The following is a 19,775-nucleotide window of genomic DNA, read 5'->3' as shown; positions in this document are numbered from 1 at the left end:
TGATCTTGAGCACTGAACCACAGACAAGGAGGAAATATTTATATAGGAATTATTTTGTGTTTTGTACTGTGATTGTGCAAATTAAAATTCTGTTGTCACTGATTTCTACAGTCAGCAACAAAAACCATTATCAAGTCATAAATATATCAGGAAGTAGTAGACAGCTGGTAGTCTAGTGGCTAGGACCGCTGCCTCCACATCGCCAGGTCCCGAGTACGATTCCTGGCCGGGACGGAGATTTCTTTCTTTGGGAGCTAAACGTTTGTGTAACATTCGTCATTTCATCTCATCTTCATGACAAAATTGCGCAAGTAACCAAAGTGGAGTCAAACAGAAATACTTGCACCAGGGCCAAACAATCCCAGATGGGTCTTCCTGCCAATAGTACAATGTGCTCATTTCATTTCATTGGCAAGTGAGTGTAAGAATTTCAAGATCCTTAAAGAGATACCTCCAAGAAGTGCTATTATCTATATTGCAGGTTGCTTTTTTCTATTGAATAAATATTTTAACTTAGGTGCATCACCCCGTAAGATGACAAAAGTACTTCTGAGTCGTGGGTACGTCAGAATCGATATCTGTCACTTGTCAAACCTCTCAAAAAATTAGTGCTTCCCTTTTGCCATCATGGTCACAGGTTTGCATCTTCATAGCCAGCATATTTCCTGCTTCTACTGATATGGTTGTGGATGCTGAGCTGCCAGTACTTACAGCCAAGAAGTATAGTAGAAAGAAAAATGATGAGCACCTGTTGTTACTTCTGACTAAGGTGATGTAAGTTCTTTGAACAGGCTTTACTATAGAGGCTGAATTTGCAGTCTCACCTGCGGCAACATCTAACTTTGACCAGTGACCATTATTTTGGTCTTAGTCACCCAATGTAGATCAGCATTCCAGGTTGCCGGTAAAGACTGAGTCATTTTAATCCCACTTGTCAAAAGGAACCAGAATTTACATTTTAGTCTTGATTATTACAATTTATTAAGTGGTTTTACATTTTGCTCTCTCTCTCTCTCTCTCTCTCTCTCTCTCTGTGTGTGTGTGTGTGTGTGTGTGTGTGTGTGTGTGTGTGTGTGTGTATGTGTGTGGTGTACACTCTACAATTACTGATCCAAATGAAGGGATGGAACAATGTCTGGGCTGAGCTCAAGGTGGTTGCCTTGTGTTAAGGTCGGTTTAATGAACAGATGCATTTGTTTCAGGTGTTTCAACTCTGATAAAATGTCATTATTTTTCTGTTTAAAATGTCTTTAAAAGAGATTCTCTTACTAAAAAAAGTTTGCATATGTCCAACAAATTTCTTTAAGAATTTAATGACTTAAATTATCTTTTTTGTTATGATATGTGTTAAATGTTTTATAATAGTTTCTTATTGGTTTTTTTGCAAATTCTAAAATGCCACTCAAGCAAATACATAATGTTAAGAGTCTCTCTGATTTTTGACTCAGTGCTTTAAACTCCCAACTCCGGGTTACCTGCCATTTCATCTTCAAAGCATGAAACATGTTGAACTGGGCTCCTTGATTAGCTTATCTATGAGCTGACTTTTTTTTTAACTGGACCCCAAGAATTTTACACACAATATTTCAATTAGTACTGGTATATGATGACTAATGTCTGCTTCTGATGGTAGCACGTCGTTTTTGCTTGCTTTAATTACATATTGTGAGTTCTGTGAGATTTAGACATATCGGTTAGCTTGTACCACTTGTAGGCTTATTCAGCTATCACGTGAGCTTGTCCGATAAGGTTGAGTTTGCATGTTTGATCAGTAATGATTGCGTCATTAACAAACATTATGGTTTTTGTATGAAATGCACTTACATTGTGATACAGGGAGATGTTTGTCAGATAGGTACAAGAAACCATCAGAAAAACAAAAAACTGTGATCCATTGCAGGAGAATTTGTCGCTTTTTCCTTGTTACACTGAAACTTGCAGTCATCATGCACCCTACAATGAGGTACTGGGTATTTGCTGTACTCTAGTAATGATAATATGGTTTGACAGTTTCCAAAGATTTATTAAGTAATACCCTACTACCCTACTCCACAGCTATGTTTAGCCACAGAACAAGTTTTATACCAAGGTCCATTATAATAAATTACTGTCTGTTTTCATACTTCTTCACATTGAAATCTGCCAAAGTACAATTTTGATGTGTATCGCGGAATGTCGGTACAACAAATTGTAGTAAATTTCAACACTTGCAAATATAGGACACTTACCTTTTTAGGTGTTTCAGAAGTGATTTGTTTTCCAAAGGATATTGGTTTTCAATATCAGTGTATGCTGGATGACAATCTCTATTTACAAGAGAAACATATGCTGACTCATTATGAGGCAACTGCAATATTGTCTTCCAAATCAATCTCCTATAAGCTTCAGGATATTCTCCAAATTCTCTCAGTATTGGCTTTAACTGTTGCAAGTCTAGCTTCATCTGCATCTGAAATGATAATAACAAACATGATGATTATGTACTCAAATTTATTTTTATTTTGAATGGAGGACATTATATATACAACAGGAAAATGTTTGTTTAATAGTTAAAAAAGGATATAAATTCAAATTTCCATTGTTTAATGAGTGTATATTCATTTACTTTATTTAGTTAGCATATAGCTTAAAGAATTATTTTTTAAAAGTACATACAATTACGCTGATATAAGATAAAATGATATGAATTAGTACAAGAATATACAGAGTGATTCACGAAGATATGCAAATATTTTAATATGTTATTCTACAAGTAAAACTAAAGAAAAAAGTTCATATAAATGTAGGTCCACAAATGTTTAGTTACAGGGTTACAGCCAGTAAAAGATTTTGCCTGAAATTTAGCAACTTTGTTAATACGTAGCCATAGCCAAACTGTATGAGCTTAAAGTAAAGCATGATTTCCATTTATTTTGTTGTTATTGATCTGGTGAATCTAATAAAACACGTGCCAGATGTGTATCTGCAGTTGTTTCACAAGATCCAGAGAAGCAAGGATTATTATACAAGTAAATTTGTTTACTTTCCATTAGAAATGTAAAAATGTTTATGTCATTGTTGGCAACTGTACATGAGTTGATTCAGTCATTTCCTAAACTTGAAACAAGTTAGTTTTCTATACTGTTCAGTGAAAGAACATAATAACAACAGTGTATTTAAGTGAAACTGAAACAAGCAACAAAATCTGTTCATATAAGCGCAGCTAAATGCATTGAACTCGGTGGAGATATTTTTGCACATTTATTGTGAAAATGTATGTACACTGTACAACTTCTTTAACACTGAGCTTTGTTTTTTCCTGTTTAACATACATTCACCGTGTGCTATGGTATTAATAAAAGCAGACTATCCAACAAATTCATACAGTTTCAGTTAACGTCATTACCATCATTTATCAAAAATTAAATTCTCTACCACTTCTGTCGAAAATTTTGTGCAATTGCGTGGAATTTAAAAAAACAAGTTGGGTCAAATAGTTAATAAATTAAAAATTTTATGAAATCTTGTTTTTGCTGCTAAGGATGTTCTGGAAAACTACTCCAGATACACATCTGGGACATGTTTTATTAGATTCACCAGACCAATAACAACAAAATATTACCTATAGAATAACATTTTAAAGTATCTACATATCTTCGTGAATCACCCTGTATATTATGTAATTGGATAGACAAAAATCTACTCAGCAGGTGGCAGTAGTAGAATACATACATAAAGTTGAATTTGCAAGCTATAGGAGTCAGTGGGTCCATTTTCTGGCAGAAGAGTAGAAGGGGAAGGATGAGGGTTTACAGAGAAGGAACAGTGAGGATTAGGAAATGGGCTGCGTCCAGAAAACTCACCTAGAATCCCAGGTCAGGGGAGACTTACCAGACGGGATGAGAGGAAAGGCTGATTGCTTGTTGGGGACTGCACCGGACAAATTTTGAAAACCTGTGAGCGTAAAGGAGGAAGATAGGGTAATATGCAAAACAGGGATACTGGCAAAACATCATGTTTGAGTTAATAGGAGTAGAAAGCTAACTGCATTGTACATGATAGAGATGAGAGGGGGGAGGGCAGGGAAAAACAGACAGGTCAGAAAATGAAATATAAAGAAAATCTAAAGGGAGTGAAGAAATGGATAGTTACTGTGAAGAACTGCTTCTGTCTCTGTGCCATTCATTTTTGGAACACAACCTACGATCAGCTTAGAGACAGAAGGGATGACACTTTCTGCAGGACCAGACCATCATTTTGCAGGATAATGCTCAAGCATGTACAGTGCAAGCTGTTACTGATTTGTTTGACTGCTGGGGCTGCTAAGTGCTATACCACCTACTGCACTCCCCTGACTTACGTCCACATGAGTTCATTTCAATTTCTAAACTGAAGGAAACACTTCACGGCATTTGCTTCACAACTGCTACAAATTCGTCGGGCAATAGGCTGCGCCACTTGAACTGTCAACACAACTGGCACTGCCAAGGGTACCCTACGACTTCCACATCGCTGGCAACGGGTTATACACAATGCTGGTGACTACTTTGAAGGTCAGTAAAACTTTGAAAACATATCTATTTTGTACGAACTGTAAATAAATAGTTGCCACTATTAAACTTCCAACCCTCATAGTTTCAATAAAAGATTGTTCCAAATCTGACTTATGCATATTTCTAACATTTCTGGTCCCAATTTGCATTTTTCTCTCAAAATCACTAATGTGTTTGAGCGATCATGTAATCCATCAAAGTCAAAGAAAACTACCAGCGTGGCTTTGTCATTTGCCCTGACTTGACCTGACCTGATGAGCTTTTTTTGGTCTTATAGAACCTTTCCCATCCCACTGTGGAGATTGAACCTTAGTCTCAACATCATAACCATAGACCCACATCTCATCACCAGTTATGATTCTCTTAAAGAACATCTCGTTTTCATCTGCATGATCCAAAAGCTCTTCACAGATTGCAAGATGAAGGCCTTTCTGGTCTTGACTCATGATCTGTGGGATAAACTCAGTGGCAGCACAATACATTCCAAGATGCTGCATCAGGGTTTCACGACATGATAGAACTGAATTGTTACATTCTTCTGCAATCTCTCAGAAAATCAGTCTTTGATTGGCATGCACAATTTCGTTGACATTCCTGACATGACAGTCATCGGTAGACGTTGAAGGGTATCCTGAAAACGGATCATCTTTAACTTCCATCCCGCCATGTTTAAACCTTGTGAACCATTCGTAACACTGAGTACAGTTCAAGCACGTATCACCATAGGCTCCAAGTATTATTTGGTGTCTGTCTGTAAAGGTTTTCTTGAGTTTCACTCAAAATTTAATGTAGATGCATTGCTACTTTAACTCTGCACTGAAACTCAAACTGTGCGACACGACGTTCTACTCAATACTGCACTGAACAATAACTAACAAACATACAACAATGTAACTTACTTCAATTACACATTAAACACAGGTATGTTCAGGGATGCTAACTGCATTTTGCTCCAACACACCATTGGCACGATATTATGAATGTTCTGGAATTTTTTTGAACAGACCTTGTACAGGGTTAAAAATGTTGAATGATGGAAATTTTAAATTAGCAGCTTCCTGTTGCAGAAGCCATATGGAGAAAGGAGAAGTTGTTATTTATGGGAAAAAAATCAAATTCAAAAATTTTGGACACAATTAGTATTTACTCAGGACAACATACACGAGCATGTGCCTGTGAAATCATATTGTCTAACTGCACAATTAAAATTATTATGCTTTTATATTCCCACTGGTTATTTTGAAATATTCATAGAAAAATCTGAAATTCTATTGGGTCACCTCCATTATAAAAGGAGGTGAATGATAATTCGTCATGATTTCAATATTAATTTTTTAAAGGCTTCTGAGCACAAACACGGTACAGAAATTTTAAATTGCAAACTTTTGCACCAAAACTGTGCTCAGCAGCGCAATCTACTAGACAACTTGTTTGTATGTGAGGACACAGTCAACAAAGTTAATGTTCCTCAAGTTTTAAAAGGTTTACTGCACCACAATGGCCAATTCGTCATACCAAACAACATGACAATTCTAAATCAAAAATGAAAACCATCATAAAATCGAAAAGTCCACAGGTGTACTGCCAGTTCACAGTGAGCAATGGGCACAATATTTCGGCGATTAGACACGTCGCCATCATTAGGTGTGCTGACAAACTTAGCTCCTGTGGGTGGTCAGCCGCCTTATATCGCCTCCCCCCATGAGCCATTTCCTCCGCAGTCTGTGCCTGCAGGCACATGTCAGTAGTTGTGGATACCCATGGGTCAGCATCTGTGGTAGTGTCGGTGTAGTTGCTGCGTCCGTCCAGCTCGCCAGATCATTTTCGTTACAGAGTGTCTTCTTAATTATACTCAGTGCTGGTTCCCATGTCTTGCTAAGGTTATAACCGCAGTCTTGGTTGACGAGTTCGTCCCTGTGTTTTTTTGTGATTTATCTAAGACATTTAACTGCCATAAATCACAGCATTCTTTTGGAGATACAAAGTTTATGGCTTTTGAAATATAATAATAACTTAACTGAAAAGACACAATTCTAACAATAAATTTGCTTGCGAATGTGGACAAATTACGACAAGCATTCTACACAGTTCAATTCTGGGACCACTCCTGTTATTGCTATATATAAATGATCTTGCATCTTGCACTAATAAAGCAGAAATCGTGTTCTTTGCTGAAGATCCAAGCATTATAATGAAACCAACAGAACAAGCAATACATTAAATTATTTCAGAGATTTTAATGATTGGTTCTCAGTAAATGCTCTATCATTTAACACAGAAAAAAAGAAAACACAGTTTATTAAAATCTGTACAAGGCAAGACACATCATCATCATCAATAATGATACAGCATTGGAGAAAGGGAAATAGGTAAAACTGATTTTTCAAAATTCCTGAGCGTGAATGCTGCCCAAAATTTGAAATGGAAATCATATATTACATATCAAACAATGGCAAGTCACAGTTGTACTATCACTACCAACATTACAGGGTGTACATAACGTCCGGGAATACTTTCAATTATTTATTGCACAAGAACCAAACATCGTACAGATATCATACATACGTCATTTTTAAGAGAAACCCTGAAAGTTTTTTTTTCCCCCCATGTATACCACCACAGCGTAGCTTGTTAACTTGGCGACAGTCAGCATTAGTCGCAAACATGGCGAGTTTAGATGCTGTTTCATGAAATGGCCTCCCTGATCACCAGATCTCACTCCGTGTGACTTTTTTTCTGTGGGGACACATTAAAGATCTGGTGGATGTACCACCTCTCTGGGAGAGAATACTGGAAGCAACTGCCACAGTCGACGATGCCATGCTGGGATGGGTATGGCAAGAATTTGATTACTACATTGACGTCTGCTGAGTCACTCATGGTTCGCATATCAAATGTTTGTAAAAAAAAACTTTCAGAGTTTCTCTTCAAAATGCAATATGTATGACATCTGTACATTGTTTAGGTCCTTGTGCAATAAATAACTGAAAGTGTTCCTGGACTTTATGTACACCCTGTGTTATGAAAAGGAGAGTGTCCTAACCAGCGTAAAGATTACATACTGAATTTGCAAACAGTCACAATGCAAACACTGTTACAAACTGCGCTTTCAGCCAAAGCCTTCTTTCGAACACAAATATATATTCACACAAGCAAGCACAGCTTATGCATACATGACCGCTCACTCTGGCTACTGTGGCCAGAAAGCAATGGTGTTGTGTTGAGTGGAAGAAGCAACCTGGAGATGGGCAGGGAAGGAGGAGTGATAGCAGCGTACTGGTGGAGGAAGAGGAGTTAATGCTGCCTGCTGGAGCATACACAGACTAGATGATGGTCAGACAAGGCTGTCTGGCACAATGTTGGGAGGCTCTGGGGGAGGGGGATCAGAGAGAGAGGAAATGGGGAGTGGAAAAGGAGAGTAGCAGAGAAGGGAAAAAGACCACTGGAAGTGGCAGAGAGCAGAGGACAGTGAGGGTAGAGGATGTGAACTGCAAGGAGCAGCTAGGACAGAGGGTGGAAACTGTTGGGTGATGGATGTGGGGACAGTAGGTTACATTAGGCTGAGGCCTCTGTCAACTGTCTGAATCTTTCACCTAAAAAATCTGCAAGAGTGACCTCATCTCAGAAGTCCAACATAACAGACAGTCTCTGCTTAAAGCCTTAGGTCCTTCCCAGAACCTCTTCCCTGTGCCCATTTCTCTCCTCACCCCTATAACACCCACCTTCTAAATAATCCACAAACCCAACAATCCCTTGGACGCCCCATTATATCTGATTATTGTGCCCCCATTGAAAGAATTTTGGCCCTCATTGATCAACACCTCCAACCAACTGCCTGAAACCTAGCCTCCCATGTCCGAGACATCAACCTCTTGTTTCATCGACTGTCTACCAACCCCATCCCTATACCTCCTGGATCTCTACTCGTCACTCCTGACACCACTTCCCTCTACATCAACACTCCTCGTGCCAATGGTCTTGCTGTTACTGAACACTACCTCTCTCCCAATGACCTTCAGATTCTGAACCCACTACCTCATTCCTCATATGCCTTACTAACTTTATCCTAACACACAACTACTTCTCCTTTGAAGGGAAGGTATACAAACAAATCCATGGTATCCTCATGGGCTGTTGTATGGCACTTTCTTACGCCAATCTGTTTATGACCCATGTGGAGGTAACCTTCCTAGCCTCTCAAGGCCCCAAACCCTGGTCTTGTCCAGGTTCATTGGTGATTCATGATCTGCACTCAGGGCCAAGACATCCCATTCTCATTCCTTCATACCTCAGTATCTTCCCTCCCATCCACTTTACCTGGTCGTCCTCAACCCAGCATGCCACATTCCTGGACATTGACCTCCTCCTCTCTGATGGCACAATCCACACTTCTGTCCACATTAAACCAACCAACCACCAATAGTACCTTCATCTTGACACCCGGCATCTCCTCTAGACCAAAAAATCCCTCCCACACAGTCAGGGGACAGCAAATCTGCAGATACACGAACTCTCTTGATCAGTAAACTGAAGGTCTCACACATGCACCCAGACTTAGTCTGTTAACAAATTTCCCATGCCATACACTCACAAATCTCCAAACTCTCCACCACTCCCAAGAATCAGCTACAAAGGAGCTTTCCCTTCATTATCCAATACGACCCGGGGACGGGAATGACTGAACCATCTCCTTTGTCAGTGCTTTTATTATCTATCATCATACGCTAAAATAAGGAACATCCCATCCAGGATCCTTCCCACCTCCTCTAAAGTGGTGTTCCACTGCTTATCCAACCTCCACAACATCCTAGTCCATCCCTATACCACTCCCAGTCCCAACCCATTTCCACAGGGATCATATCCTGTGGAACACCCAGGTACAAGACCTGCCAAATCCGCCCACTCAGCACTTCCTATTCCAGTCCTGTCACAGGCTTATCCTAACCCATCAGATGCTGGGCCACATGTGAAATCAGACATGTCTTACACCAGTCCTTGTAGTAACATTAAACAGCTTTGTATATTGGTATGATGACCAACCAGCGTCCTACCAGGATGAGTGGCCACAGCCAAAGTGTGGCCAAGAACAAAGTGGACATCCTGTGGCGCAACATGCAGTCAAACGTAACACGCTTAATTTCTATGGCTGCTTCACAACACGAGGTATCTGGATCTTCATCTCCACTACCAAATTCTCTGAATTACGAAGATGGGACTTGTCCTTATAACACTCTCAAAATCATACAGGCCTTAAGCTAAGGTAACCTGCCGTCCCCACACCCTCTATCCAATAGTATCTGCCCCCTCCGTCCCCCACCCTCACCCTCATGTGCTCCACTCTCTGCCAATGCCAACAGTCTTTTTCCCTTCCTTGCCGATCTCCTTTTCCGCTCCCCACTCCTCCCTCTCCCTTCCTCTTCCACAGCCTCCTGACACCGCACCAGGCAGCCTTGTCTGGCCACCATCTAGTCTCTCCATGCTCCATCAGGCAGTGACAACTACTTTCCCACAATCCATACCCTGCTATTCCCTGCCTTGAATATGTGTGTGTGTGTGTGTGTGTGTGTGTGTTAGTTTTCTTCCTCTTCTTTGCTGAAGAAAACTTCAGGCAAAAGCTTAGCATTTAGCAGTCTTTTATTGTACCTGTCTGCAACAAAACCTGTCATCTGTAAGATGAGTAGCAATTTATCCTTTTCATACATTACATATCTTAAACATACCTGTTTCTGTAGATGTCTAAGTTTATCTTTCAATGGTTTTGTTACATTACTTGTGGAAGACCTAATTTTCCTTGAAGCTCCCTCATGTCTAACATTTTCTTCTTGGGACACTGCTTTCTCCACTGCTTCAGCTGGGCTCAATTGCTCCACATTGTCAAGAACAGATGAACTTTTGTAGACATTAATCTCCCCCATATTAAGGACTGTCACTAAATATTTTCCATCTTGACTGCATGTAAAATGCCCTGAAATTGGCGTCATTACATAGTAGAAATGAAACATACAAAATCTTTATAATTAAATACCACTTTTTAATTATTTAAGAAAAATATGCTAGAAATAAGGGCAAAATCACCAGTGAGAGGTGAGTATATGGCATGAAGTTTGGCTCAGTAAAATAATTACTGATAAAGTACCTAATTTATGACATAATCATGAACATTAGATGAATAATTGAGCAAGAAATGAGCCATGCCAGCAGTCTGCCTGTCCTTTCTTTGTCTGCTGCAAACAAATAAAAACAGCACACATGAAAATATCATTTAATTACTTTTTTTAACTATCATTAACATTAGAAAATTACTGTTAAAATGGAATTTGCCTTCCTCTGATTGCTTTGGCGGAACAAAGTTCTGAGTCCTACTGTAGAGCAGTTGGAATCTTTAAGAAAACTGGATGACATCCACACTGTACATTTCCAATGCAAGCAGTTTTGAAGCAAATACCTTACACTGACAGTATACCAACACATTCATGAAACCACCATATTTCCGTCATTAGCGTACTGGAGCTGTTTGTTTAGATATCTTTAGCTTCTACAACACATCACTCATCTTCTTCATTATGTCTCTACTATGATGTTCAATTTAGATAGAAGGCATGATACACAGGAGAGGCAGGGAGGGGGCGGGGGTGTAAGGAAGAAGTTTCTTGAAGTCATTTAGCTTTGCCTCTGTGAATTCCTCTTCTTTCTGGAAACACCGCCAAGGGTTCTGGCACACTTGTGAGAGGAGAACTACGTACCTTCCGACTAGTAAAGTTCACACATTTCCATGCTTCGATGTCAGCAATTGTATATTTACATTCTATATGAAGCCTCAATTTTACTAGCTATACAAGCAAATAGATGACTTTGAAGTGGTATACTTAAATTACTCTTATATCTTACTACAAATAAATTTTACTTAAAAAACAACTCACTGTTGTGTTTTTAATTACTTTTATCATCTTCAGACAACCACTGAACTAGGAACCCCAAATCACCATATGCAATTGTCAACACTGGACATGGTTCATTATGTTACCAGAAAAGATCCCACTTCTTTGAAGTACACATATCTGTGTACATATGTCCTGAAAAGACACAATCAACGACACTGTCCATTTTTTCCCTGGCAGATCTCTCTCTTAGCTGTAAGAATCAGTGTACAATGCAAAAATGGACATGGCCCACTTTTTTAATCAAGTGTCAATATGGGTCACAAACGATACCTGGTTGACTACCAATAAATGATGCCTGACATTAATTTCTCCAATCTGTGAAAGGTAGAGCTTATCAGCAGATCCGGTTAACATGCAAGTAAATCAGAACTTCCTACTAGTGTGCTCCCTCTGGTTATTTACTGCTCTGTGGTTGCAGGTGATGAACAAACACAGTCATTTGACGAAATATAGAGAAACGATATTGGGAGTGTGCGTTCTGATACTGTTCACATATCATACAGAAAAATCAAGTATGTTGCAGTTTAAATAGATCCATGAATTGTTCTTGGTGAATGTGCTTTACCCAAGAATATTACTATATTTGTAAACAGAAAACAAATATTTTTTAGATATGTCAAAAAAAGATGGGATGGGTAGAAACTGTTTTATATGAGTGAGGACCAAAAATAAACTTTATTTTTGTGTCTACAATAACATTTAGTAATGAACAATTACCTGACAGTGTGCTAACTTAAGGAGAATGCACAAAGAGCAGTGGAACTCACCTAGAACAAAAATTCTGAAATAAAAAGAAACAATGTGCAGTTTAATGGAAACAAAAAGCTTATGTTAATATGCTGTTTGCTGTTTTATAAGGTCATAGTGATTATCCGTCAAGATGAAAATAGATTATCAGTATCTTTAGTGTGTACAAAGATATATAAATTGAAAGAGATGGCCCATCTTTTTTGTAGGATTCAAGGAAGCAACAATACCCTGAGTTCACAGAAGCTTGTTATTCGAAATTCCCACACTCCCTATTCAACTGGGACAACTATGAGGCTCCATCTAAAGTGGGGTGAAAACTTCAACTCAGAAAAAACAGCTGCACAACCACCACTGCTGGAGGGCATTTCTGTAAACGACCTGTGCCAGAATAGCCTAAACAGTCTTCCAGTAATTCCACTGAATTGATGACATACTGTTTATTGGCCAATCTTAGAGATACTTTCTTTCATCACACATAACACGAGATGTCAATAATTGTTGTACTACAGGCAGCACTCAACATGAATAACATTCTGTTCAACTGTCAACAAGAAACTTGCAAGTTTGAAAGGATAATGGCACAAATTTATTTATATGAGACTCACCTCATCTGATGTATGAAATTATCTGCAGCTGTATCAGTGAAGAACTGTTTGCTTATTTCATCACGGCGTGTTACTTTTAACTTCTGTCATAAAATTGTGACTTCTTTACTGAAGAGTGATGTAATGGACAGCTACTTCTGTCAGAAGGCATAGCTGACTGGCTTCTTTGGTTGGTTCTTTATTTATTCATCTCATAATATGCCCATGTAAAGTGACACTTTAAAAAATTAAGATGTTCTTCTATGTTGTGTATATATACACAAATCAGCAGTCTAATCATAAGAGGCAATGTGAAAGGAAAGAACATTGGAGTGCACTAGGTCCCTGAATAAAGACCCATTGCTACATTCAGTGATTTATTTGGTGTACTTGCCAATATACAGTGAAACCTCTCAAGAAGACCACCTCTTTAAGCCATCCCACTCTCTAAAAGATCATATTTTTAAGGAATGGAAATAAACTTCCATAATATCAATGCATCTTTATACCCTTAAGATGATCACTACTTTTCCCGACCAATGATCACTCTTTAACTAACAATGTTCTCCCTTTAAGATGACCATGAACTTTCACAGATGAGAGAATGGCATTACTGTACAGTTTCTCACTGACAATGTGACACAACAATCACTAAAATTTCACTGTGATTTGTACTTCTAACAGCAAGCAGTTCTGATTTTTCCTCTGTAGTGAACAGGCATGACTAATTCAAATAACAGAAAACTTGCTGTTCTTTCATTAGAAAAGCGAATTTCTGCTGCCAAACAGAGTGCAAAAGAAAACTCTCAATGTCATTTAGCAAGTGAATTTGATTGACGAATAAGCCAAATAATGAATACAACTGCAAATCATGGTAGATAAGTTAGGGAATGGGAAGAAAACAACAACAAAAACTCAAAGAAAAGATGGCGGCAACCATTCGAAGATATTAATACTGCCATTTCAGTGCAGTTTAATAGAACATGTGCCAAAGGATTGTCCATTAATGGACCAATGCAACAAGAGAAAGCTCTTACATTTGCTTCTGATCTTGAAATTCCTAATTTCAATGCAAGCAATGGCTGGCTGGACCAATTTTGTGTTTGACATGGGACTGTTTTCCGACCACTCTGTGGTGAAAGTGTAAAAGTTAATCAAAATGTTGTATCCCTCTGGAAGTTGAGACTCTCTGTAATTGCAAGTGCTTATTGTGATAGTGACATTTACATGGCTGAAACTGGTCCATTTTTAAAGCTATTCCAGACAAAACACTAACAGTGAAGGGTGATGAGTGCAAAGGTGGCAAAATGGCGAAACAAAGATTGGTCTTTGTGCTAACCTTTGAAGTGAAAAAGAAGAACCACTGGTGATACATACAGCAAATCATCCACAGTGCTTGAAAAACAATGATATTACTTTGCTGTGTGTCTCTTGGCATGCAAATAAAAATGCACTAATGATGAGTGACATTTTTCGTTCTTGGCTGAATAGTGTAAATTCAAAAATTCACGACAGTGTTCATCTCACTGAACTTTTGCTTGTTACAATGAGCTTCTTGAGCAATTCTGGGGAGCATTTACCTCATCACAGTATGATGTATTACTGAGTAACAAAACAAAAACAAATTCATCTGTGATTTTCTTTATCCAAATTGGCAAGGATCTTGCTGCTCATGAACTGTTGTTCTACAAGCACTGTACGTACAAACAAAAAACAGCATGCAATGGTTTAACAGATCAGATTCTATACTCTTGGTAGCCAATCAGAATCTGCCACCACAATGAAAGTGGTAGTTTCTTAGCTCTAAGACAGAGACTAGTTTTTGATTTAGTTCTTTATGGATGCTTTATTATCTAATGCTTGAATGATGCTCTGTGTCCTGGATAGTAAGATACAACAGGTTGACTGATTCATAAACCACATAACAATGACAGAGGTAAGACTGAGCAGAGAATGGTATTGGTACTGCAAATTCCACTGCTCAAGCAACTGAGAATGCTTAGGGACATCATAGGTCTTTTAAGTCTGTAGGCTTCTGCAACCATAGTCAGTTAAATTAAAAGCTTTTTGAATATGATGTTATCTAATACTGCAAAAAAAAAATACTACTGGACAGTCACTGAGATGCACAGACAAAAGAGAAAGTGATTTTAATAGCTTCTGGAAGAAATCCTTTGATGAGAAAGAGTACAACTGAGAGAGAGAGAGAGAGAGAGAGAGAGAGAGAGAGAGAGAGAGAGAGAGACTATTTGTACTCTATTTCATCAAAGGATGTCTTCCGAAAGCTAGGACAGATTTCATTCCCTTTTCTGTGCCTCTTGGCTATTCATGGGATCAGTTATGTTAATGCAATGGAATTTGAGACGTGATTTCTTGAGTAATTATTCTCAGGAAATCAGTTTAGTACTATGTTCATTTCAGGGTGGCCAGTTGACAAATTTATCACTTATCATCTGGCAACTTCTTGCGAAGGATTCATTAATGCGATTCACCAAGAAAACCTGTATGCTCATTAAGTGAATTTCTTCTTCTGTCTTCTGATTGTTGCATTCAGTCAATAAGGAACACTGTGGATACTACAGTAATCCAAATGATTGACACACATAGTACTTCATTGAGGAACAGTGGTTTCTCTAATGACTTGACCAGAGTACACATTACCGACAACATATCTGAGAAAGCACTCTGAAAGTAAGCAATACAATAGCTTTGGGGAATATCCAAGTAAATTGTAACTATGAAACAGTCAAAGTATGTGCCTCAATGTTGCATCATAGACCTTATATGTATACAAAGGAAAGTTGTGAGTATTGCAGCATCCATTAGGTGCAAGGTGCTACTTGTCCATAGCTACCCGAGTGCATACTGGAAGGAACAGGTGAATCTGCTGGTCCTCAGAAAACAAACATGGCATCACTTCAGATCCTTGGTCTCCTCTCTGCAGTTACTGTGATATTATGGCAGTTACCTGTTACCCTTCTCTGGTTTCAAAACAGGAGACATTACTGCCAATTTCCATGAGCATGGCTACTTTCCAACAACTAGATTCAATACAAAATTTTAATCAACAAAGGTTTTGAATATAGATGCAAAATGAATAATATGCTACAATGAGTATGGTCAGGAATTGGAGCTGCATTTTGTGCCTCGGACAAGGTACTTGCCACACAGAAACAGCCGGTGTATGTATGCCCTTTGGTTGGCAGGATTGAATATTGATCCCTGTGCCCCTATGTAACTTGACTGTATGAACATTACACTTGGCAGACATCATTCTCTAATAATGAGAAATGTATCACTTATTTTGGCAATATATAACATCAAGAAGCATTTGTTGTGCACTATCTAACATGGAAACATACAGTTAATTAACTTACGTATACCATCTTCTGGGCTAATAACACTCTGCAGAAACATTGTTGAGTCAGTGTTAAAGAAGTGAATTGTGCATCGACTGGATAGTAAGCACAATATCTGAAACAAATCATTGACGACAAAGTTTGCAACACATTTTAAAAAAGATTGAATTCTTTATACTTTCTAAACAACAGTATTCAAGAACAGGCACTGCCAACAGTATTTAAGAATATAATCAGTACAAGTCAGGAAAGATATGCAATGTAAAAGTCCAACAACAGTTAAACAATTTTGTAAAACAATGAGAAAAGTGTGTATCCTTATACATCCAGCACTGCAACAGACAGTATGTTGCCCTTATTGGTGAACATTGTTTCCAATCTTTCATATACTGGTGGAATGTTTCCTAGAGAGTTCTTTCTCTCACGAAACATGAGGATTAGAGTTTAAAACACGTGGACACAGAAAAGCTGGGGCTAGGGAAGGAAATCAGTGGTGGTCTTTCCCAATGAGGCGAGCATGTTTTTTGATAGCACAATTTGTTTTTGACACATTTTATACATGTTAGGCATGATGTCTTCATTACATAATTTTGAGTTCAAGAAACAGATAAAGTCAACTAGATCCAACCTGATGCAGGTGAACTGGGCATGACAGATAACTGTGAATCAGCAGCAGTCCCACTCATGTGTCTGCATAGTGTTTAAAGGGTCTGGTATACAATGAGTAGATGTCTTTTCCTCACAGCACTGTTTACACTTTTCTTTTGTGTTGCTTTAAGACCTACAACACACTGAATAACATAACAACTAGCATCTTATCATTTCATTAGTAATCTTCTCTGCAGTTCATCTTCATTCCTCTTGTATTTGTCTGGTTTTTCTATCAAAATGTTTCTTTTTGAAGAAACGAGGAAACATCTCACACAAAGTCTAGTTATTCAACGTAATATGATAGCAATAGAAATCTGTGATATTGCAGTAGAAATTTACCAATAATCAGCGATACTGAAATGGTCTCATGCTAAATCAGAACAAAGTGAAGAAAAATTTTCTCCTGTTTTTGCATAAGAGCATGACCTCCCTCACTCTTGTTTTGTCTTTTCTCCACAATGATGTCGTATTGAACAGACATGCTGCGTAAGTTCAGTTTAAAAGATATCATTTGTTCTCAAGGTAATTAAAGGAGATATCTGTTTAGAACTACCGTAATTATTCTAAATCTACCTACTTCCAGTGTGGATAATTTGGATAATTATACTGTTACAGATGGGGACCAACAGATTTGGTTGATCATTGTGGAGAGAGGTAATGACTGAACGCGTTAAGTTCACCATCTCAAAATGACATGTTATCCTCCTGTAAAACTACAGGGGTAAAGTAAAAAAGAGATCCCAGTGCATCAATATTCATGAAATAAACAATGGTGGACTATTTTCATATTTTTTCATAACTGAAACAGTCAATTTTTGACAATATAATTTAATTGGATAGATAAACCACTTCCTAGATCATCTGAAATCTGAGTCCATCCCACTCCAACCACACACCCCACTTGTCACCACCGACGCCACCTCCCCCTAAACCAACATCCAAAACTCGACATCCTTCCTACTCACCTTAGTCAACTTAATAGTTATCAACCACTACTTCACCTTTAAGGGGCAGACTTACAAACAGATCAGGGGTATGGCAATGGGTACCAGGATTGATCCTTCTTATGCCAGCCTTTTCATGGGTCACTTGGAGAGAGCTTTCTTGGGATCCATTAATCTTCAGCTCCCTGCCGCCGTTGGATAAGCAGCTGCTGCAGCAAGTCGTATAACCCTAGCTTACTTATTTGTTAGATAGTTTAATTAATTTCTTTGCGTGTTTTTGGGTACTTGCATTGTTTAATTCATATATTTCGGGTGTATTATAGTATTTGAGGGTTGTAGCATCGCGCCTTAGCACCTGAATAGTGCAAATTCGCGTAGTCGTCTGTCTTCTGTTTTTGTTGTGAATGGCCAGTGTCGGTTGGCCAGTCAGTGTGCTCCCTGCCGCCGTTGGATAAGCAGCTGCTGCAGCAAGTCGTATAACCCTAGCTTACTTATTTGTTAGATAGTTTAATTAATTTCTTTGCGTGTTTTTGGGTACTTGCATTGTTTAATTCATATATTTCGGGCGTATTATAGTATTTGACAGTTGTAGCATCGCGCTTTAGTGTTTACTTCGTAGATTCTTATTTAAATTGCGTGTGAGTTTCGTATAGGAGGTGCAATTTCGAGTTTTAGTTACTGTAATCGTAAATTCAGCACATTGTAGCGCAGTCGTTAGGCATTTGTACAGGTTAGTTGATACATTCTTTGTGTGTTCCGCTTGCGTTATCTAGGCACGGACTCGTGTTTCAGTAACTGTTGTTAAACATCAATTAGAATGGACAGGGACTGCGATTGCTGTGTTCGGATGAGGGCTGACTTGGCATCCCTTCGCTCACAGCTGCAATCGGCGCTGACTTCGGTCGCGCAGCTTGAGGCTGTTGCCAATGGGCACCACTGTGGGGAGCCGGACTCGGGTATCACGGGGATGTCAACCTCATCCCGTCTGTCCCCAGATCGGTCTGCCGCTGTGGTTGCCCCGGTTGCTGCCCGCAGTGGGGCTGAGCCCTCCCCTGTGATTGATTGGGAGGTCGTTCCAAGGTGTGGCAGGCAGCGAAAGGCGTCCCCGGAGGCTGATCAGAAAGCCTCCCCGGTGCGTCTGACAAACCGGTTTCAGGCACTGTCTCTGGCTGAGCCAGATGCAGCCGCCTGCCCTGTTTCAGAGGATCATTCTCAGCCTTCAAGGTCCGGGCAATCGCAGAGGGTGGGCTTACTGGTAGTTGGGAGCTCCAATGTTAGGCGCGTAATGGGGCCCCTTAGGGATATGGCGGCTAAGGGGGGGAAGAAATCCAGTGTGCACTCCGTGTGCATTCCGGGAGGAGTCATTCCTGATGTGGAAAGGGTCCTTCCGGATGCCATGAAGAGCACAGGGTGCAGCCAGCTGCAGGTGGTGGCACATGTCGGCACTAATGACGTGTGTCGCTTTGGATCTGAGGAAATTCTCTCTGGATTCCAGCGGCTATCTGATTTGGTGAAGGCTGCCGGTCTTGCTTACGAGATGAAGGCAGAGCTCACCATCTGCAGCATCGTTGACAGAACCGACTGCGGACCTTTGGTGCAGAGCCGGGTGGAGGGTCTGAATCAGAGGCTCAGACGGTTTTGCGACCGTATTGGCTGCAGATTCCTTGACTTGCGCCATAGGGTGGTGGGGTTTCGGGTTCCGCTGAATAGGTCAGGAGTTCACTACACTCAGTTGGCGGCTACACGGGTAGCGCAGGCTGTGTGGCATGGACTGGGCGGTTTTTTAGGTTAGAAGGCCTCGGGAAAGTGCGGGATGGGCTGCAATGTCAAAGGGTGCTTGGCAATTACAGGACGTGCTTGGATCAAGGAACAGTCGGAATTATAGTTGTAAACTGTTGTAGTTGCGCTGGAAAAGTCCCTGAGCTTCAAGCGCTAATAGAAAGCACAGAAGCTGATATCGTTATAGGTACAGAAAGCTGGCTAAAGCCTGAAATAAGTTCTGCAGAAATTTTTA

General features: G+C 39.5%; 1 protein-coding gene across 2 annotated transcripts in view; it reads right to left on the bottom strand.

The window, feature by feature from the left end:
* LOC126272120 (TBC1 domain family member 31) overlaps positions 1 to 19,775 on the bottom strand; it is a 281,818-nt gene that overhangs the window by 174,736 nt on the left and 87,307 nt on the right. For both annotated transcript variants that reach the window (XM_049974719.1, XM_049974720.1), the window contains 3 exons: positions 16,185 to 16,281; positions 10,253 to 10,497; positions 2,229 to 2,449 (listed from right to left, as the gene is read on the bottom strand). In XM_049974719.1, the coding sequence (XP_049830676.1) occupies positions 2,229 to 2,449; positions 10,253 to 10,497; positions 16,185 to 16,281 (563 nt within the window). The remainder of the gene's footprint in view (positions 1 to 2,228; positions 2,450 to 10,252; positions 10,498 to 16,184; positions 16,282 to 19,775) is intronic.

The sequence above is a fragment of the Schistocerca gregaria genome, chromosome 5, assembly GCF_023897955.1.
Source record: "Schistocerca gregaria isolate iqSchGreg1 chromosome 5, iqSchGreg1.2, whole genome shotgun sequence".
NCBI lineage: Eukaryota > Metazoa > Arthropoda > Insecta > Orthoptera > Acrididae > Schistocerca > Schistocerca gregaria.
Note: the sequence above shows the minus strand (reverse complement) of the source record. Positions and strands in the feature narration are given on the sequence as shown.